Source organism: Rhinoderma darwinii, chromosome 9 (genome assembly GCF_050947455.1).
Source record: "Rhinoderma darwinii isolate aRhiDar2 chromosome 9, aRhiDar2.hap1, whole genome shotgun sequence".
In the NCBI taxonomy this organism is placed as follows: domain Eukaryota; kingdom Metazoa; phylum Chordata; class Amphibia; order Anura; family Rhinodermatidae; genus Rhinoderma; species Rhinoderma darwinii.
The window spans coordinates 83669951-83693326 of record NC_134695.1 but is presented as its reverse complement, the minus strand read 5'-3'; the positions used below and the strand labels follow the sequence as shown (position 1 = coordinate 83693326).

The window sequence follows — 23376 nt, the reverse complement described above, 5'->3', positions numbered from 1 at the left end:
CAACCCTGAGGCCGGGGTTCCACGTAGCGTCAACGCTGCGGAGTTTCTGCAACGGAATTGTGTATGGAAATGCTGCAGCGTTTACAGTATCAGCAAAGTGGATGAGACTTCGTAAATCTCATGCCCACGCTGCGGAAAAAAACCGCAGCGGAAACGTTAATAAAGTGACCTGCGGTGCGGAATTTAATTTCACAACACGTCAATTTATGCTGCGTTTTCATTGATTTTCCGTTGCAGGTTTTCCCCATTGAATTCAATGGGGTTGCAAATCCTAAAACAGAAGGCCATGTGTTGCGACTTTTGCAGAGTATTCGCAGCGTTTATGCCGCAAAAATCGCAACGCCGCAAAGCAACAAAAATACTTACCCAGAATGCCCTCCTTCTTCGTGCAGTGCGGCCTCCTGGGATGACGTTGTATCCCATGTGACCGCTGCAGCCAATCACGGGCTGCAGCGTCACATGGCCTGAAACGTCATCCAGGAAGGCCGGAGCGGTAAATGTCAGCCAGGAAGGTATGTGCGCTTAATTACACAGCAGAATTTCCGTAAAAAATTAATTAAAAAAATAAATAAATAATAATAAAAAAATAAAAAAAACGCACCAAAATGGTGCGATTTTTTTTTTGGACAGAAAGTCCTGCGGGTTCCAGGTCGGATACGCTGCATGGTTTTTATGTGTCGTATCCGACCCGTGGAAACCCGGCCTAAGGCCTCCTGCACACGTCCATGCCCGTAATCACGAAGTATAAGAGCACGGTCCGTAAACTCCAAAAAATAGCACGTCCTATTTTTTGTGGATTCTTAAATATACGGGAAAGCGTCCGTGTGTCATAGAAATAAATGTATCCGCAATTAGGGATCCGTAATTGCGGATCAAAATTACGGTCGTGTGCATGGGGCCTTAGGAATGTTCTCCCCACCCCAATATTTTGGAATTACGCACCAACACACATCACCTGAAGATTTTTCCAGATCATCATCTAGCAACTTTTAGATCCCAAATAAAAAGATTGTTACTAAATAATGTGCTTCTCAAATTCTAATGCGACGTATATAACAGGCCTGTCAGAGGCGGGAAGAGTGAACTCACGCCAGTATAGAAGACAGCGATACCATCTCTGCGGTAAGGTGGGCGAGATAAACAATCAGGAAGATAAACAGCGGTTCTATGATGCGGACTCGCTTCGTAAACCGGGTGATGAGGGCGAGCAGGAAAGCAAACACCAAACCGATGGCTGTTCCTCCAAGACTCACCACAAAGAAGGAGCCTGCCGAGGGAATAAGAACACAGGATGAAATCAGAGCAGACGTGTCCTGCATGGGGAAAAAACAAGAATGGGAACAAAACCCTTGGCAGATGATCACACAATCATGAATTCGTGGTCGTTACTATAACGGACGCGGCCGCGGACCACCGCCTCCACTTACCTGCTGACGGCCGCGACCACAGACCCCTCTCATCCGGCCGACGTCTCCCTCCCCGGAGACACCAGCACATGCAGCCATCCTGCACTGCACTGACCACTAGGGTGCGCGCGCGAGCTCGTTACCAGCCTTAAAGGGGGCCAGCGTGCGCACATGTAAAGAATTAACTAATTATGCCCAGATCACCCTGGACTATAAGAAGGGCTCTGCCCTTTCACTCCTTGCCTGAACATTGTTTGTATTCCTATGTTAGTCTTGCGAATGGTCCCTTAGTCGTATCCGGTTCCTGTGCCCTGCTACCTGTATCCTGTATCCCGTGCTGTATTTGTTCCTGTGCCCTCTCTAGTGTTGGAGTCGTGTTGTGCCGTCTGCTACGCCTGTCTTACATCACGTCTGGTCTCATCTGCCACGCCTGATACCTCTTGCCACGTTTTGTCCCACCTGTCGTCAAAGTACCACCTGTGCCCTAGCCGCTGCTGCTGTCTGGACTATTCCAGGTACCCTTGTGCTTGGACTTTGTACACGGTTGTTTGGCCAGCTGCTACTCCGCTATAGCGGTGCGGCCTAGTGGGTCCACATGCCCATGGATCGTGACAATTACATTATGAAGCTTCTTGACCCTGGAGTATAATCCATACCTGGTCCTCCAATACCGTTTCCACAATTTGGGGAAAATCCTTTTCGGCCAAGAATCCGCGGAAGAAACCCAAGGTTAACCCTTCTATTTCTGCTGCGGATTTGCAGTTTCATCTGCCGCGGATCCGAGAAAAAGATTAGCCCCATTCAACAGGGTTAATCCATGTGTGGTTACCCAATGTGGAAACCATATTAAGAAGTGACATGTCAATTCCTTTTTTCTCCGTGACGCCATTTTCAATTTCACATGCATTAATTTCTTCAACGTATGGGACAAATTGTATCTTTAAATTGGGCGATCTCCCTTTAAAATCAATGGGACGCTGTTTATAAGGGGTTTTACCTGCGTATTTCATTAAAGTATATGCGGTCTGGTGAGAAGAACATGCACAACGGCCCTGACCTCAATCACATCTGACAGAGCCAATATCAGTGCCCAACCTTAATGATGCTCTGGCGGCTTGATGGAAGGGAGTTATGGCTGCTAATGTTAATGGAATTCACAGGAGAGGTGGTCGTTACAGTAGCAAAAGGGAAACCAACTACATAATCGATCGTTTTAGAATGAGGCGTTCGGCAGGTAACGCAGTTTTGTAAATCATGGACCTCGCACATTGCCGGATCCTCAGCGGATCTCCTATATGAAGAACTCTCTTATGGGTCATATAAGATTAGCGTACAGTGCGGTGGAAGAAAAATATTACAAGCTCAGGTGTCTGACGAATATCAGTTACTCACCCACGCCTTTCACGTAATCTGCAGCCTGGACGTTCTGCGGTCCCATCTCAACAAAAGAATTAAACACCTTGTACAAGACCTGCGAGGCGCAAAAACACGAAACAAAAACAACAAGTCAGACGTTACATCATTCACGACCATCGCTGAGAAATGAGTCTTCACAGACAAATTTACAAAGAAGGATTTGAGAAAAAGAAAACAAATTATGCGCTAATGACAGCATTACCCGCAAGTACAATCGCAGCGAGGAGGATTATTTTTTATTAAAGCCGACAGCGAGGGAGACATTATTTGGGACCGCACAACGTTTGGGTAAGAATACATTCATCGTCTGATGCGGTTTTGCAGCCTATGGGATTTTTTTCTTTTAGTCACGGATTAAACTGCTGCAAATAAAGAAAAAACAGCGACATCCGCGGGTAAAAAAAAAAAAAAAATCTCAACAAAATAGGAGTTTTCTAGCCAGTTTTAAAGGTAACCGACAGAATAGAAATAATCATGATGGGCTACAGATTTGCATAAATTAACAATGCACAAATTAGATTTTGTGCAAAATGTCATTTTATCCAATCAAGAACGATGTGTTAGCTTTTGTTTTATTGCTCCATCCAAAAATCTCCTTCCGTTTTGCGTCTACAGCTTCTATGCAGAGTTATGTGTATCCACTGTGTAGTCTGATCTTGCAGTCATTTAGGAGGCATATCTGACTGCCTGAACAAGGCCCCATGCACACCACTGTAATTACGGCCCCATTCAGTTCTATTGGCTGAGGACACATTTCCGTATCGCTACGGATGGGTGTCGGTGCCGTGGCACTGTGTCGGGGATTATGGAGCATGTCTGTTTTTTCGTGTTTTACGGGCCGTGCTCCTATACTTTGTATGGGAGCACGGCCCGAAAATGCGGGCATGGCTGTGTGCATGGGTCCTCAGGCCTGATGCACGAGACCGTAGTTTTTTTATCCATCCATAAATACGGATCCGTAGTCATCTGTAAATCATCCGCATATAAGGAAAGTCGTCTGTAAATACGGTCCGTATTTACGGATCCACTAAAAAAACCAGGGAGGAATCTTGGCTAATCTCCCGGCGTCGCATAGCAACGCTTCCGGTAATTACGGACGGCTACGGATGAACTCACATAGCCGTCCGTAATTACGGAAGCGCCCATAGACTTCTATGGGGAGTCCGTGCCGTAATTACAGACAAAAAAAAGGAAATGTTGTATCATTTCTACGGCACGGACACCCCATGCACACGGCCGTTACCGTAATCACAGCCCGCATTTGCAGGCACGCCTGGTCGCCGTTTTTAAAAGTATGGGAGTACGGCCGGAAAAATGCAAAAGAACGGACATGTTCCATAATTTTCCAAACATTTATACGGCACGGATAACCATCCGTAGCGATACGAAAAGGGGTCCGCGGCCGATAGAACCGAATGGGTCCGTAATTGCGGCAAGGTCGTTGCATAACAAGTATGTATCCCATACAGGCCGATGGATGATATAGGCAAATGGATGTAATGTATCTGGAGATCAATGGTCAGAGCCGCCGAAGGAGGGCAACAGACTCGAATACCGTTTTTTTGTGACAAGTATTAGGTCAGCCTTTGTTCCAGATAAAATTCTAACACCTAAAATCTTACATCTAAAAGTAGGTTATATAAACACAATACAAGCAGTTTGCAGATCGGGCGCGGGTTATGTAAGATTTCTCAGGGGCCTGCGATGCTTCGCGCCTCGTTAGTGTGGTTATCGATCAGGTTTTTGTATTGCTCATTCATTTTACATTACCCGCATAGAGGCTACGGGGGCCGCACATCATTATCTGTGGACACAAACCCGTGAGCTCCAAGACAGAGCAGCGTGCGGTCATGTCCTGCACAGAGCTAGACGCAGCGCCCGCTAACGGGTCACCCGAAGTTCACTCCAGTCTCAATGTACATTTTAGGAGTAAACTCCATTTTCCAAGACCCTATATAATACCCAGAAAGCATTATAGACTATGGCGCTGTAGAAAGATGGTCACATGTAATACACACGGGAACGAGCTGCATGGAAAACAGCCGACATGGCAGGTCCCAACAAGAAAAAGTTTTTTAACTTCTCATATCGAGGCTGAGATATAATTGAGGCGCCAAAGCCTGAGGCTGCACTACTGAGAGATTCTGATGACATCACGACTCCGGTCATCTAAATCACCATCCACATCAATATCCAAATGTATACACGCACAAAGCTGCCACAATTTAGCACAGAGAGGATGTAGATATTGATGTGAATGCTTTATCAAATATATTAAACTCGGACTCTGTCCGATCTACTTTATAGCAAGCGGCAGATAATTTCCCAGACTGGTTCAATGTTCTCTAGATTCAATCTTTGCAGCGGTGCAAGTGATTAGGACTGATTAGATTGCAAGCTCTTCAGCTCAGTTACTGTGCCATCATCATACTGAACTAAACATCTGTTACGCATTAGAACTGCATTCAATATTAATGCTGATAACGGCAGCAGTTGGTTTTCAGCTTTGGTACCATCTGATCCTACTAATGATCCCATTCGCCGAGCAGCCAAGACGATGTCATAGCAGCGAGAGAGAGAGAGAGAGAGAGGGGTCTGCGTGTCACTCGCAGCTGCTAAATAAGTGAGGAGGCCAGACGGGCCGCTGATCCTTCTCCCAATGGTTGATGATAAATTACCATGATGCTTGAGATTCCCAACATGTCGCACAATGGAACTCAGGGTATGTTCACACGGCCGTAAACGCCCCAAAAAACGGCATAAAATGCGGGGGCTGAACGCCTCCAAACATCTGCCCACTGATTTCAATGGGAAAAACGGCGTTCCGTTCCCACGGTCGTTTTTTACGCGGCCGTTTTTAAAAACTTCCGCGCGAAAAAATCGCCTTGTTAAAAAAAAGAAGTGCATGTCGCTTCTTGAGCCGTTTTTGGAGCCATTTTTATTGACTCTATAGAAAAACAGCTCCAAAAACGTCTGTAAAAAACGCGAGTTGTTTAAAAAACGGCTGAAAATAAGGAGCGGTTTTCCCTTGAAAACCGCTCCGTATTTACAGCCGTTTTTTGTTAAGCGTGTGAACGTACCCTAAAGGCACCAAATAACAGCTCAAACACTGATACTTCTTTTACACCTATATGGCTGCATAACTAGACATATCTGCCATTCAGGACTCTAGGAAAGATGGATGAAAATCCCTGGTCGGAGCTGTATTGGCTTTCCTTATGATGTTCACCCAGCTTTCCCAAAACGAGATATAAATGAGAAAGGGCTAAACGGCTAATAAATAATATTTACTGGGAATTTTTACTTTCCGAGATGGACAATCATACATTTCTATGACCATCGATTCCCCAGAAAGAACATAATTCTGTTCAAAAACAGACGGACTATTGATTCAGCAGCACGAAAGATGTGAAGATCGTCAGAGATATGAATTTCTATTATCGTGTCTAAATGGAAGAACGCATTTGCTGTTACCATAGAATCGTCTGTGTGATGATCACTCATCGGTATATGGAGCGTCAGGAACATTGCTCACAGCTTCTAGAGGTCACAATCCTGCCGTGCCTCTCCGTGTCTGCTGCGGAGCCTCAAAAGACAAATTAACTACGCGATGACTGGGGCCTCATTCACACGGCGGTATTTTGGTCTGTATTTTGCATCAGTAATTGGAAGTCAAAGCCAGAAATAGAACCTACACATGAGAGGCGTTCTAATGGAAAGATTTGTACCTCTCCTAAATACTAACGCAAAATACCGACATCCAAGTCAGCGCTTTACCTCAGGCCTCATGCACATAATGCGGTGCCCAATTTCATACAGTGGCTCGGAGAAGTTTTTATCTATTGGATTCTGTCTGAATCTGACAGAAAAATACTTGTGGTACACTCCATCTGTTGCTGTACGTGTGCAGGAAGAATTTTGTAGAACTGTATTTAGGGGAGAACAGCTGCGTATATACAGCACTCGGTGGAGCATTGTAAAACCGCACATGAAGGCTGTATAGTCCAAACTAGGGAGCTGCTGCGTGCCGCCGGACAGTTCTAGAATTAGTCTATATAAAATATTGAGTATTTTTGCGACGTTGTAATCTTGTACTGATCCTGAGTTACATCCTGTATTATACTCCAGAGCTGCACTCACTATTCTGCTGGTGGAGTCACTGTATACATACATTACATTACTTATCCTGTACTGATCCTGAGTTACATCCTGTATTATACTCCAGAGCTGCACTCACTATTCTGCTGGTGGAGTCACTGTGTACATACTTTACATTACTAATCCTGTACTGATCCTGAATTACATCCTGTATTATACTCCAGAGCTGCACTCACTATTCTGCTGGTGGAGTCACTGTGTACATACTTTACATTACTAATCCTGTACTGATCCTGAATTACATCCTGTATTATACTCCAGAGCTGCACTCACTATTCTGCTGGTGGAGTCACTGTGTACATACATTACATTACTAATCCTGTACTGATCCTGAATTACATCCTGTATTATACTCCAGAGCTGGACTCACTATTCTGCTGGTGGAGTCACTGTGTACATACATTACTTATCCTGTACTGATCCTGAGTTATATCCTGTATTATACTCCAGAGCTGCACTCACTATTCTCCTGGTGGAGTCACTGTGTACATACATTACATTACTTATCCTGTACTGATCCTGAGTTACATCCTGTATTATACTCCAGAGCTGCACTCACTATTCTCCTGGTGGAGTCACTGTGTACATACATCACATTACTTATCCTGTACTGATCCTGAGTTATATCCTGTATTATACTCCAGAGCTGCACTCACTATTCTGATGGTGGAGTTACTGTGTACATACAGTACATTACTTATCCTGTACTGATCCTGAGTTACATCCTGTATTATACTCCAGAGCTGCACTCACTATTCTGCTGGTGGAGTCACTGTGTACATACATTACATTACTTATCCTGTACTGATCCGGAGTTACATCCTGTATTATACTCCAGAGCTGTACTCACTATTCTGCTGGTGGAGTCACTGTGTACATACATGACATTACTTATCCTGTACTGATCCTGAGTTACATCCTGTATTATACTCCAGAGCTGCACTCTCTATTCTGCTGGTGAAGTCACTGTGTACATACATTACTTATCCTGTACTGATCATGAGTTACATCCTGTATTATACTCCAGAGCTGCCCTCACTATTCTGCTGGTGGAGTCACGGTGTACATACATTACATTACTTATCCTGTACTGATCATGAGTTACATCCTGTATTATACTCCAGAGCTGCCCTCACTATTCTGCTGGTGGAGTCACGGTGTACATACATTACATTACTTATTCTGTACTGATCCTGAGTTATATCCTGTATTATACTCCAGAGCTGCCCTCACTATTCTGCAGGTGGAGTCACTGTGTACATACATTACATTACTTATGCTGTACTGATCCAGAGTTAACACCTCCTGTATTATACTCCAGAGCTGCAATCACTATTCTGCTGGTTGATATTGGAAACAGTCCGTTATCTTGTGGTCAGGAGATCTCCTAAAAGACTCTATAAATGTAGTAGGACAGATATTCAAAAATGAAAGAAAACTTCAATGACTTCTTTACTTAGCCTAGGTTCACATGTACCAGGAAATATTAGTAAGACACCTACCACAGTGACGGCATCGTTGAGCAAGGATTCTCCAAATACGATGATAAACAGGGTCTCATTGACATGAACCTCCTCAAATACGGCCAACACAGCAACGGGGTCAACGGCTGAAATGAGGCTGCCGAAGAGCAGGAAATCCATCAAACCAGCCTCCACCTGGGGGTCTACAGACAAAACAATTATTTATTAATTTAAAAGGGGAATCCATCTTTAACATTAAATAATATTAGAATTTTGAAATCTGCTCAAAATATAGAGAAAAGAACATCAAATATTGGAAAAATTGGTACAAAACCAGTAAAGCAAAGTATTTGCAAAGCTACGAAACTTTTTGTGCAGCAAATGACTGTCAGGCTATGTTCACACCTGTGTAGCCGTTTTTCGTTGCTCTGCTCTGTCAATGCAGATGTGAACAGAGCCTTAAAATCGAGCTTGCGCTTCAAGTGCGTTGAGGTTTTGTGGCATCTTTTGCAAACTTGTGTTGCGATTTTCATCCAGACCCATTAAGAGCCTGCCGCAACGCTCCTGCCACCGACGTACAGCAATTAATTACAAGACCACAATGAATTGAGAACGATCAATACATATTGACCTCAGTCTTTCTTCATCCCCTCCAGGCAACATGGGAATGATCTTCAGACCTGCACGGTTCGCTGTTATTTATCGCTATATATCCGTAGAATTGTCCTGGACATTAAAGAGCATTCGAAAAAAAAATTTGCGTCTATTTATCTATTTCTTGGAAAGCTGAGTGATAACCATCCAGCTTTCCTAGAGCCCTGAGCAGACATAGGGTAGAATGTATGTATCACTGTGTAACTAGAAAATGGTACTCGTGATCCTATTAGTTGTCACCCCGCTTTACCAGAAACAGATATAACTAGAAAAAAAAAATGGTCTTGCTGGGGGAGAACGATCAAAATATAGCGCTTCAATGAAAACGAACGTGTCACGTGACTGGCGCGGTCAATCTTCTTCGATAGATATTAAGATCAGTCGTGGGTCCCATTGACGTCTATTTACAGTCGGGGTAACGTCAGTTTTGCATTATTGATGTATGTGCTAAGTCACTTCACACCAACACAGCGAAGATCAACAATATCCCTGTATAAATTATTAACTCACCTCCGAGAGATCTCAATTTACAAAATGAACACAGATCTGTCATCACGGTTTAGCCTATGAAACAATCACAAGGGGTGTACAGCTCCTCAGGACAATGCTGGGGGTTGTTTTACTTTATAGGAGAAATCGGGCCCCCAAAATCTTGCCCGAAGACAATGCAAATTATGTCTGCAAGAGTCCGAGGCAGAGAGGAATCCACTGGCGTGCAGCATTTGAGCCAATACCATGAGAAAAAAGCAATACCTATCGTGTGTGACTAAAAAGATGACCAGTAGGGGGAGCCTCTTCTATGCCTGGAACTCCAGCAAGTGCCATTTGCGTTAGGCGGCTCCGGCCCCATGCACACGACCGTATTTTCAACCATCCGTAAATACTGCCCGTACATACGGATCCATAGTCATCCGCAACTTATCCGCATATACGAAACGGTATCCGCAAATACGGTCTGTGGTGCATCCGTAATACATCCGTATATACGGATCCGCAAAAAGAAAACCACAAATTATGTGAAAACCTGGCGTCGCATGCGCCCATAGACTTCTATGGGGAGTCCGTGTCGTAATTACGGACAATAGGACATGCTCTATATTTTACGGATCATTTCTACGAAACAGACACCCGTAGGGAAAGGTGCCCAAAGAAATGAATGGGTCCGTAATTACGGATGAAACTACGGTCGTGTGCAGGGGGGGGGCCTCAACGAACACAACAACTGCAATTGCATGTGATTTCTACAATCCTCTATGAGGGCAAAAAAATAAATGCAACTTCCACTAGCCATATTAGGGCAAAAAGGACACACGGAAGAGAGAAAAGAAAAAAAAATTAAAAAAAATAAATAGTGAACCGTATACGGAGCTGCTGGGGAAGGAAATTGGAGATATTGAGATAGCATAAGCTTTATTGCGAGAGGCTACGCATTTCGACACTGAACCAGAATCGTCATCAAGCTGATACTTGGCCTGATGAGAACGCTGGTTCAGCGTCGAAACGCGTAGCCTCTCGCAATAAAGCTTATGCTATCTCAATATCTCCAATTTCCTTCCACTTTTATACCTGCAGCGCCGTATACGGTTGACTATTTTTTCTCTACCACATTTAATTCTAGTGGCAATTAACTCTAGATACCGGTTTTGAACCGGGCTGCAGCGGTTTTTATGGCCCACTACACAGTTGTGTTTATGTCTGCGCAACCTTAGGAGGTCAGCACAATTATTCCTGGTGATCTGAACTATATGGCGCCGCGCTTTTTTTCACCTTTACTTCTAGATTGGGAGACCTGTCTCTAAATCTAGAAGAGGTAAAATGAATGGGAATTATAGAAAGCTGGAAACTGTTCCAAATATATTAACTCTCATTCATTTCAATAGAGATGAATTGCATATTGCTACTTCTCCATTGATACGGGGCACCAGGACCCCCTTATTATTCACAGTGATTGACATACGGTAGAACAAACCAAAGCCTAACATTTGCAGCTTTTTATTATATAAACTTTACTTTTATTTGCTGCCGACCTTAGGTTTAACAATCCTTTTAAGATAATGAATCTTTGCGCTTACCCATAAGCCCCAACAGCTTCACCCCCCATAGGGCTACTCCAGTGGCAAAGGAATTCCAAACTGTGCCCACCACTGCGTACATTAGAATGGCACCGATATTGTCGAAAAAGAGGCGACTGGGCATGAAGTAGCCGGAGTCCAGGACTATTGGGGGAAGGAGGAAGAGGAAGAACATACTGGGCTCCAACTGGAACTCAGCCCTCTGGGCTATGGCCAAGACAATCCCTCCAAGGGCCAGGCCCAGGATGATCAGCAGGCAGCTCTCGGGGACTACGGTGGTCACCTTCCTGGACAGGTGGAACACTGCAACACAAAAGTAGAGAAAACACATCGATGAGAACCTTCTAGAACAACAGACCTGGACTTCTATTCATTCCCCTATAAGACAACTAAGGGTCCTATTACAATGGCCGACGTGGGCCGTGAAAAAGAGGGCCGATCAAAGAATTGAAGGGCGCTCGTTTGCTCCTTTCACAAGGAGCAATGCTTGGTCATGTAAGGGGATGAGCGATCGTTCGTCCCCTTACATCTCCATCCCGTCGGCAGGACATCTCCCTGTTTACACTGGATGATGTGCCGCCAACAACGATAATATTTAGCGCTGCATAAACAAGCAGATCAGCCGATGAACGCTCGTTTGCCCGATAATTGACCCATGTAAAAGGGCCGTTACTCTGCAGAGCTGTATACAGAATCTATGCATTCATCTCCAGGGGAGCTTACAATCGAATATCCTTACTATAGACACACATTAGGGCTGATATGACAGGAATCTAATTAAAGGGGTTAAATACCATAGAGGCAGCTCATGCAGCTGATATACGACCCAAATAGAAAGATGGCCTTTGTGTAAAGGATCTGCCAGGCACAACTTCTGTGTATACGCCCATAGGTAATCAGTCTGCACCTGAGTCTATGTCTCTGAGACGGACTCCATCTTCCACCACTCAGGATGGCAGGCTTAGGAGTGGGAGAGCCTATCACAGCCTGGCCAGACGGAGCTAGCTCCCGCCTTCTGTCTATTTATACCTGCCTTTCCTGTTCCTCCTTTGCTTGTGATTCTTCTCGTGTGGTTTCCTGGCCCTGCTGCAGCTTCTGAACTATTTGATCCTGCTCCATACTGACCCTGGCTTTACTGACTACTCTCCTGCTCTGCGTTTGGTACCTCGTGCACTCCTGGTTTGACTCGGCTCGTTCACCATTCTTGTTGCTCACGGTGTTGCCGTGGGCAACTGCCCCATTTCCCTTTGCTTTGTGTTCCCTTGTCTGTTTGTCTCGTGCACTTACTGAGCGTAGGGACCGCCGCCCAGTTGTACCCCGTCGCCTAGGGCGGGTCGTTGCAAGTGGGCAGGGACAAAGTGGAGGGTAGATTAGGGCTCACTTGTCCGTTTTCCTACCCCCGTCATTACACTTTGCTTAGGAGATAGGAAGGAGAGACTCATTACTGGCCGGATGTAAAAGGGTTTTTCCACAATATTATTTTATAACCCACCAATCGATCCGGCCCGGCAGCACCACTGCAAGTGCGCCGCCCCTGCATCCCAGCTCAGTCAATTTGGCGAGTCTCATAATGATTGTTGCTAAAAGACGCTGGGTGTAAAAGACTAAGGCCTTATTCACACGAACGTGTCCGTTTTGCGCTCGTAAAACATGCAGCGTTCTTCCTGCGTTGCAGTTCAGCGTGACATCCGTGTACGGTACGCGTCTGCGTTTTTTACGCGTGTATGACATTCGTATGTCCTGAGTTTCTTGCGTCAGCAAAAAAAAAACTAAGGTGTTTTTCCTCTACTCCTCATTTCTTTAGCAATTGTTGCGTGAATCCCGGACAGCACACGGATGTGCGTCCCTGTGCTGTCCGTGATTTTCACGCACCCATTGACTTCAATGGGTGCGTGATGCGTAAAAAACGCACAAGTATAGGACATGCAGTGATTTTCACACAGCGGACACACGCTGCATGAAAAACACAATGTCAGAGTGGCCCCATTGAATTGCATAGGTCCGTGTGACGTCCGTTGTTTTAATGCACGTAACACAGACCTATGCAATTCAATAGGGACATTCCGTGTTTTTCACGCATGTGTCCGCTGAGTGAAACTCACTGCATGTCCTGTACTTGTGCGTTGTTTGCGCATCACGCACCCATTGAAGTCAATGGGTGCGTGAAAATCACGGACAGCACACGGAAGCACATCCGTGTTCTGTCCGTGATTCACGCACCAGTTGCTAAAGAAATGATGAGAAAAAGAAAAACACCTTCAGTTTTTTTGTGTACGTAAAAAACGCAGGACATAAGGGGACGCACACCGTACACAGATGTCACACGGAACTGGCCTTCTTGTGCGTTTTTTGTGCATCACGCACCCATTGAAGTCAGCACATGGACGTCATCAAGCTAAAGAAATGATGAGGAAAAAATAAAACACCTCCTTCAGTTTTTTTCGCTGACGTAAAAAACGCACGGCATATGGGTGACATATACGCGCGTAAAAACCTGCAGACGCACACGGATGCCACATGGAACTGCAAAGCAGGAAAAACGCTGCGTTTTTTACACAGGCAAAATGAACACGTTCGTGTGAATAAGGCCTGAAACTAACGTTTCATACACGTGTCCTAATCAGGAGCCTTATGAAGTAAGATGCGCTACTTTTATTAAGAAGCACGTGCCGCCTAATAAATTTGGCAACTTGTGCTGTCCGTGCGCCACACACTGAAATCTATGGCAGCTATGAGATGGGGTAGATTTTGGCTACAATTGACGCCAATTTCTGTCATAAATTATAGTAAATTTGTCAGACCGCGGTTGACTCTCCTCTCTCCCGCTAAGCCCCACCAACTTTAAAGTAAAGTGACAAAAGCGGCGTAAAACCGGAAAAAAAACACACACATTTGCACAAAGAAAACTGACACAAATCGCGTAACGGAAAGTTTCTGCAGAAATTCTGCTGCGGAAAAACCGCACCATTTTCTGTGTTTTTTGTTGCAGAAAATGGTGCGGATTTTGCTGCGTTTTTCTCAATGTTGGGAGATGGTGACAAGTCCTCTGAAAAACGCAGCCGTTCAGTCCACCTTCCACAGCAGGAATGAACAGGCTGCAATACGAAAAATACGCACCGCAGGTCAATTTCTGGTTGGAAAATGTACGCAGCGTGTGGATGAGATTTGTTAAATCTCGCCCACTTTGCTGCTACTGTATTCAGCGTATTTTCCGTCCACAATTCCGCTACGTGTGGACAAGCCCTATGGGTTCATTCTATAATACGGCTCCCTCCAAGAAGTGAACTCGAAAACGCCACTAACAAGGACCGCACTCGACTCTAAATAAGGACGAATTATAAAAGCAATCTCATCTCAAGCAATAAAAAGCTTGCATTGGTCAACCCCTGAAATTAATTTGCCATCGTGAAAATTAATTACAAGGAGTGGTATCACCCGGCTGACATGTTCCCTGCAAACAGCCAGTGCGCTAATTACACGCTCCTAAAAAAGACACGGTTTCCTTAGTTACTGAAGACACTATTTAAATTCCAGGACAAAAAACACTCAGAATCCTTTTATAATAAAAGAGAAACCCCTTCTTAGGGCCTGTTCACATAAGCATTCGAGTTCCGTTCAACCTTTCCGTCAGAGGAAACGATGAACGGGAAGCGGAACGCAAACTATCGCTTCTGTTTGAATTCCCAATGATTTCAATGGCGATGCTTCCGTTTCCTTATGTGGCAGTGCGTTTCCGTTTTGAAAAGTTTCAGCTTTTTTCACGGAAACCACAGCGCAGTCGACAGCACTATAGTTTTCTGTTTAAAGTAACCGAAACTTTACGGAACAGAAAGAAAGTGAAACAGAAGAATTACTATTGAAATCAATGTTAATGAAAACGGAAGCGATAGTTTCAGTTCGGCTTCCCGTTCATCGCTTCCTCTGAAGGAAAAGGTTGTTAGGAACCCGAACGCTGATGTGAACAGGAACTATTTTCAGCTGTTTTTCGGGCTGTAAACGGCCCGAAAAACGGCTAAAAATGCGGGGGCTCAACGCCTACAAACTTTTGCCCATTGAATGGGAAAAACGGCGCTCCGTTCCCATGGGGCGTTTTTTATGCGGCTATTTTTAAAAACGGCCGCGTAAAAAAACGCCTCGTAAAAAGTGCATGTCACTTTTTGAGCCGTTTTTGGAGCCGTTTTTCATTGACTCAATAGAAAAACAGCTCCAAAAATGTCCGTAAAAAAAAAACGCGCAAAAAAACGCTAGTTCCTTAAAAAACGGCTGAAAACCAGGAGCTGTTTTCCATTGATAACAGCTCCGTATATTTTCAGCCGTTTTTTGTTAAGCGTGTGAACACGGCCTCGCAGTAGGAGATCAGGCACCTTATAATAAGAAGTGTCAATTGTAGGAACTGACAACATCCTCAGTACACAGGAGAGGGAAATATCCGAAAGTCAACACTAAACTTGTGACGTTAATAGATAAATCTCTAGTCACTTCTGGTCTCCACGTTGGGATCCCTATAAAGTATCTGTACAATATTCTCAAAGTTGAACTAGAAAGTTCCAATCATGGGTCATGAGCTCCATCCCAGATGCCTTAAACAGAATATATAAAAGCCTCTGCTTTACATTGAAACTAGATTTGGGGCGTTTTTGGGCACTGATTCCAACGCAGTTTCCGCATTAAAATCAGCGCCAAAAACTCAGTGTGAACTGGGCCTAACAAGTAACACAAGGCCCATAGCAAAACGAATACCTGACTCAGTAATGACCTGGTTGTCACTCTGCACCTTGTGTGTTTTTCTCCCTTACTTTGACCTCTCAGCGCTTTGCGTTTCACTATCCACGGCTTCCCATGGCCATCGCCTTTGAAGCTCCTATAAGAGTACTGGGGGGCTCCCTCAGGTTCTGAGCATCTGATACCCTGGTAGTTACATCCATGGTAACGCATGACTCCTAGACTTGGTTATAACAGCAGCCGCCTGTCATACCGTGCAGTTATGCAATAACTAGATCCAGAAGGGCATCGTATGGTGTGAAATAACAGCAGCAATATGTTATTTATGTAATGACCCAGTAGCGGAGCACGGAGCCGGATTCCCCAGGGCTGATGATGTTTGCAAGACTCACAGGCAAGAAGCACAACCAGAGAGAGCAAGAAATGAAGGATCAGCTGAGATATCACGACAGGGGACAGGAGGAGCCCTGTGCAAAATACCCAAGGTAAAGGAAGTGGAAGAAATTCAAAGAACCTCGGTGGATTACACTTATTATAATCAGGAATTTATTCCTTCCTTTACATTTGGGGTAATAGAACAATGACACGCTGACACTTGGGGTACAGGATGATGACACGCTGACACTTGGGGTACAGGATGATGACACATTAAAACTTAGGGGACAGGATAATGACGCACTGACACTTGGGGTACAGGATGATGACACATTGACACTTAGGGGACAGGATAATGACGCACTGACACTTGGGGCAGGATAATGATGCACTGACACTAGGGGCAGGATAAGGACACTGACACTTGGTGGGGCAGGATAAGGACATTGACACTTGGTGGGGCAGGATAAGGACACGGACACTTGGTGGGGCAGGATAAGGACACGGACACTTGGTGGGGCAGGATAAGGACACGGACACTTGGGATGACACACACCACAAATAAATGGCTGATCACGTCTGTGGATTACATTCCATGGATCTGATGTTATCTCAGTACATTTCCTACATTGTGTGATTTCAGTAAGTTATGTAAAATGACTCCCCCGGGGCCCCACATCTACATCCTCTGCCATTCAGTGTAATTAAATCCATTTAAACCCCCAACGGCTCGGTACGAGCTCCTGCTCAGAATCCTCTCCAACTTCACAATCTCTGCTAAGTCACTTAGTAAACGCAGCTGATTTACCTAATAGGAATGCAATAAATAGTAGTGCAGCTTGCTGAACGTGCACCATGGTAACACTCGCTGCACAAGGACAGATTCTTCACTCAGAAATCCATGACAGAAGTAACAAACCCAAGATACAGCACAAAATGTAACAGAGCTATGCCCAATACTGGATCTAGATAATAACAAGTCTGGTACAGAAGGAATGAGGAATGGAATAGCTCCTCATATACTTTGTGTTTCAATTCCTCCCCATTTTCAAGATCTCTGCATGCTGTCAGTGAATGAGAAACTTCTCGTTTACATCCAGAGGCCGAGAACCTATACAGACCTAAAACGTCCGGGCAATACCTATATGTCTAGACAATCCTAGGCGAGCTAAATACATTAATAGCATAAAACGCTCTAATTTCCTGATCATTTATTACAATGTATCAGTCTGGTCTGAAGGTTTTGCTCACAGGGGATTATCTAGACTGGATACAACTGTAACAAACCCTTTTTAGGGCTTGTCCACACACAACAGAATTTTTGCAGAAAATTTTTGCAGCAATTCCGTTGAAAGTCAGAGACTTTCCGCTGCGGCAAAAATTCACCATTGCCTGTTGTTTTTGCTGCGTTTTTCACAATGTTGGGGGAGGGTGACATCTCCTCTGAAAAACGCAGCAAATACTGGCCACTTTCCGCAGCAGGAATTGACACGCTGCAGTCTGAAAATTACGCACCGCAGGTCCATTTCTGCTCAGAATTTTTACCCAGCAATCTCACCCACTTTGCTGCTCCTGTATTCTGCTGCGTTTTTTCCATCCGTGATTCCGTCCAGCAAAAATGTGGCAATTCCGCAGGGTGTGGACGAGCCCTTAGGGTTTTAGTTCAGGACAGGTTTTCAAGTGTATACGATGAAATGCCAGTATGGTGCCATGTAATGGGAATCTAATGAGAAGCCGTCCACAGGGGCCAGAACTAAACACAGCGACTATATCCCCTTCACACAAAAATCAAACAAACAGGACAGTTTATAAGAAGACTGGTAAAAAAATTGTGATCTTAGCCCCTGTTTGGGCGCATTATCGCTAAACTATATTCGCCGTTCCTGGCTACGGTTGTGTAACGTGACCCGCACTGTGACTATCTAAATCCTACAGCGTTGGCTGTGTGAACCGGAAGTCACTTTCACTATGCATTCCTATAAGGCCTGATTCACACGAGCGCGGGGAAACTCGGACTTGAAAAATTTGACTTTTTCACGTACGAGTTGCACCTGTGCCGGTCAATTTTTACGGATCCCCATAGATGGAGGATTCCGTGAAAATGTAACAGAACAGGACATGTTCTACTTTTCAATGGACTCTTCACACGGTCTGTTGAATGGCCCCATTGAAATACATGCGTCCGTGTGACGGCCGTTATTTTAAGGGCCGTCACACGGATGTAAAATACGCTCGTGTGAATCAGGGCTTAGACTGACATTTTGCATCTCGTAGGAATGCCTAGTGAAAGTGACTTCTGGTCCACATAGCAGACAGTGAGGGTCACATGACATAACAGGGGCCCGGAACGGAGAAGACCGTTCGGCAAGAAAGCGCCAGCAAGAGGATTACCTGTCCTACCTTTTACCGGGTTTACTTTCCAAACAGGTGCAAGATACATTATTTTACCATAGAGCTGCTTTATATCAGTGACTTTGTTTTGCCTGAAACCTACAAATAAAGATTACGGAAGCCAGAGGAGCGGAAGGTCAAATGAAGGAGAAAATAAAGTTACAGATGGATCACAATGAGAGAAAAGGATAAATTCAGCCGGGGAGGGATAAAGAGCTTCAAATACACAATGAATGGACAGATTAAATGACCACAGTCTCCAAGGGATGTGACATGATACGATATGGGATCGACTTCTGTACTATACGCAGATATACATCACCCACCAGGGGCGTAACAAGTAACCACGGGGCCCCACATCAGACTTGGTTTGTGGCCCGCTCCATCAGGACATAAAAGGCTTGTGATTATTTTGGTCTCCCCCATGTTTTGTCCTCCATTACTTGGTCGCTCAGTCATCTGCATTTATTTCCGCACACTTGCCATCCGTCATCCACAGGTATCACTTAGGCCCAGTTCACACTGAGTTTTTTGGCATCAGCACCAAAAAATTTCAGAAACCGCCTCCCATTGATTTCCGATAAGAGGAAATATTATATTAGAGAATTAGAGTGCTGCTTATATATGATATATGTTACACACCTGCAGAATGAGAACTGCACACGGCTCTACTGCTGCAACTTTCCACAATTAAGTTAATAGGAAATAAAAATCCTTGATTTGATAAAATCCCATTCACTACAATGGCCATTATTTGTAAGTTTGTTTAGGAACTTGACATATAATCAGGTTTTTTTGTGTTCCATCCTCTGTGGTCATTTACTGCAGCACCCGGACTCCACAGATTTTGTTGACTTAGATGGGCAGGGTATGATAAGGGGGCACGGGGCAGGGTATGATAAGGGGGCACGGTATGATAAGAGGGCACAGGGCAGGGTATGATAAGAGGGCACGGCATGATAAGAGGGCACAGGGCAGGGTATGACAAGGGGGCACGGTATAAGGGGGCACAGGACAGGGTATAAGGGGGCACAGGACAGGGTATAAGGGGGCACAGGACAGGGTATAAGGGGGCACAGGGCAGGGTATGATAAGGGGGCAGGGTATAAGGGGGCACAGGGCAGGGTAAGGTAAGGGGGCGGGGGGCAGGGTATGATAAGGAGCACACGGTACCAGTCTCTCAGGAGGCATTAGGTGCTGATTGTAGAGCAGCTGGTAGGATGATTAGTGATACAGGGAGGGGGTATTCTTTACTCTCTACCCCAGTACTCACCGATCTTGGCCAGGCTCGCGACCAGGATCCACACGACCACCAGATAGGGAGTCTGCACCATGTGCCATTCCCAGCGCACAACCTGGAAGCCGCCCGGGCTCTCAGCCTCCTCCCGGTAATCATGTGAGCAGAGGACCGGGAGCCCCCGGAGCAGGAGCCCCAGCAGCAGCCGCTCCATGTCCCCGCTCTCCTGCAGGACCACGGAGAAGATGCTGAAAGCCGGGAACCGGTGACGGCATCCACCAATCACGGGGCGAGGAGAGGCAGGTAAGTCCAGTGACGTCACCCACCATGTGCTCCGCAGCCCGAGCACCGCTAGGTAGTGATTGGTGCATCTGTTATTATATACACCCTCATCATAATATCTATATAATAACACAGCGCTGATATAGAAACACACACATACATCTACTATACCTAATATACATCTATTATATCCTGATATACATCTATTATACACTGATATACACACATCTACTACACGTAATATACATCTATTATACACTGATATACACACATCTACTACACGTAATATACATCTATTATACACTGATATACTCACATCTACTACACATAATATACATCTATTATACACTGATATACTCACATCTACTACACATAATATACATCTATTATACACTGATATACACACATCTACTATACATAATATACATCTATTATACACTGATATACACACATCTACTACACATAATACACATCTATTATACACTGATATACACACATCTACTACACATAATATACATCTATTATACACTGATATACACACATCTACTATACATAATATACATCTATTATACACTGATATACACACATCTACTACACATAATACACATCTATTATACACTGATATACACACATCTACTACACATAATATACATCTATTATACACTGATATACTCACATCTACTACACGTAATATACATCTATTATACACTGATATACTCACATCTACTACACATAATATACATCTATTATACACTGATATACACACATCTACTATACATAATATACATCTATTATACACTGATATACACACATCTACTACACATAATATACATCTATTATACACTGATATACACACATCTACTATACATAATACACATCTATTATACACTGATATACACACATCTACTACACATAATATACATCTATTATACACTGATATACACACATCTACTACACATAATATACATCTATTATACACTGATATACATACATCTACTACACATAATATACATCTATTATACACTGATATACTCACATCTACTACACATAATATACATCTACTATACACTGATATACTCACATCTACTACACATAATATACATCTATTATACACTGATATACTCACATCTACTACACATAATATACATCTACTATACACTGATATACACACATCTACTACACATAATATACATCTATTATACACTGATATACATACATCTACTACACATAATATACATCTATTATACACTGATATACTCACATCTACTACACATAATATACATCTACTATACACTGATATACACACATCTACTATACATAATATACATCTATTATACACTGATATACTCACATCTACTACACATAATATACATCTATTATACACTGATATACTCACATCTACTACACATAATATACATCTATTATACACTGATATACTCACATCTACTATACATAATATACATCTATTATACACTGATATACACACATCTACTACACATAATATACATCTATTATACACTGATATACTCACATCTACTACACATAATATACATCTATTATACACTGATATACACACATCTACTACACGTAATATACATCTATTATACACTGATATACTCACATCTACTATACATAATATACATCTATTATACACTGATATACACACATCTACTACACATAATATACATCTATTACACACTGATATACACACATCTACTACACATAATATACATCTATTATACACTGATATACACACATCTACTACACGTAATATACATCTATTATACACTGATATACTCACATCTACTATACATAATATACATCTATTATACACTGATATACACACATCTACTACACATAATATACATCTATTATACACTGATATACTCACATCTACTATACATAATATACATCTATTATACACTGATATACACACATCTACTACACGTAATATACATCTATTATACACTGATATACTTACATCTACTATACATAATATACATCTATTATACACTGATATACACACATCTACTACACATAATATACATCTATTATACACTGATATACTCACATCTACTATACATAATATACATCTATTATACACTGATATACACACATCTACTACACATAATATACATCTATTATACACTGATATACTCACATCTACTACACATAATATACATCTATTATACACTGATATACACACATCTACTACACGTAATATACATCTATTATACACTGATATACTCACATCTACTATACATAATATACATCTATTATACACTGATATACACACATCTACTACACATAATATACATCTATTACACACTGATATACACACATCTACTACACATAATATACATCTATTATACACTGATATACACACATCTACTACACGTAATATACATCTATTATACACTGATATACTCACATCTACTATACATAATATACATCTATTATACACTGATATACACACATCTACTACACATAATATACATCTATTATACACTGATATACTCACATCTACTATACATAATATACATCTATTATACACTGATATACACACATCTACTACACGTAATATACATCTATTATACACTGATATACTTACATCTACTACACATAATATACATCTATTATACACTGATATACTCACATCTACTACACATAATATACATCTACTATACACTGATATACTTACATCTACTACATATAATATACGTCTTTTATACACACATCTACTATACATTATATACATCTATTATACACTGATATACACACATCTACTATACATAATATACATCTATTATACACTGATATACTCACATCTACTATACATAATATACATCTATTATACACTGATATACACACATCTACTACACATAATATACATCTATTATACACTGATATACACACATCTACTATACATAATATACATCTATTATACACTGATATACACACATCTACTACACATAATATACATCTATTATACACTGATATACACACATCTACTATACATAATATACATCTATCCAAGAAAAAGAGACTGGAAGCAGCACTCAGCAAAAAAATTTGAATTTATTCACCCAACACAGCAACGTTTCACTTCCTCCATGGAAGCATTTTCCATGGAGGAAGTGAAACGTTGCTGTGTTGGGTGAATAAATTCACATTTTTTTGCTGAGTGCTGCTTCCAGTCT

The 23376-nt window shown here is 42.8% G+C and overlaps 1 protein-coding gene across 1 annotated transcript in view; it reads right to left on the bottom strand.

The window, feature by feature from the left end:
- SLC9A5 (solute carrier family 9 member A5) overlaps nucleotides 1–20191 on the bottom strand; it is a 70712-nt gene extending 50521 nt beyond the window's left edge. The window contains exons 1-5 of the mRNA XM_075838369.1: nucleotides 19931–20191; nucleotides 11170–11472; nucleotides 8483–8646; nucleotides 2799–2877; nucleotides 1090–1267 (exon numbers count right to left, since the gene is read on the bottom strand). Of these exons, the coding sequence (XP_075694484.1) occupies nucleotides 1090–1267; nucleotides 2799–2877; nucleotides 8483–8646; nucleotides 11170–11472; nucleotides 19931–20108 (902 nt within the window). The 5' untranslated portion in view covers nucleotides 20109–20191. The remainder of the gene's footprint in view (nucleotides 1–1089; nucleotides 1268–2798; nucleotides 2878–8482; nucleotides 8647–11169; nucleotides 11473–19930) is intronic.
- Between the last annotated feature and the right edge of the window lie 3185 nt (nucleotides 20192–23376).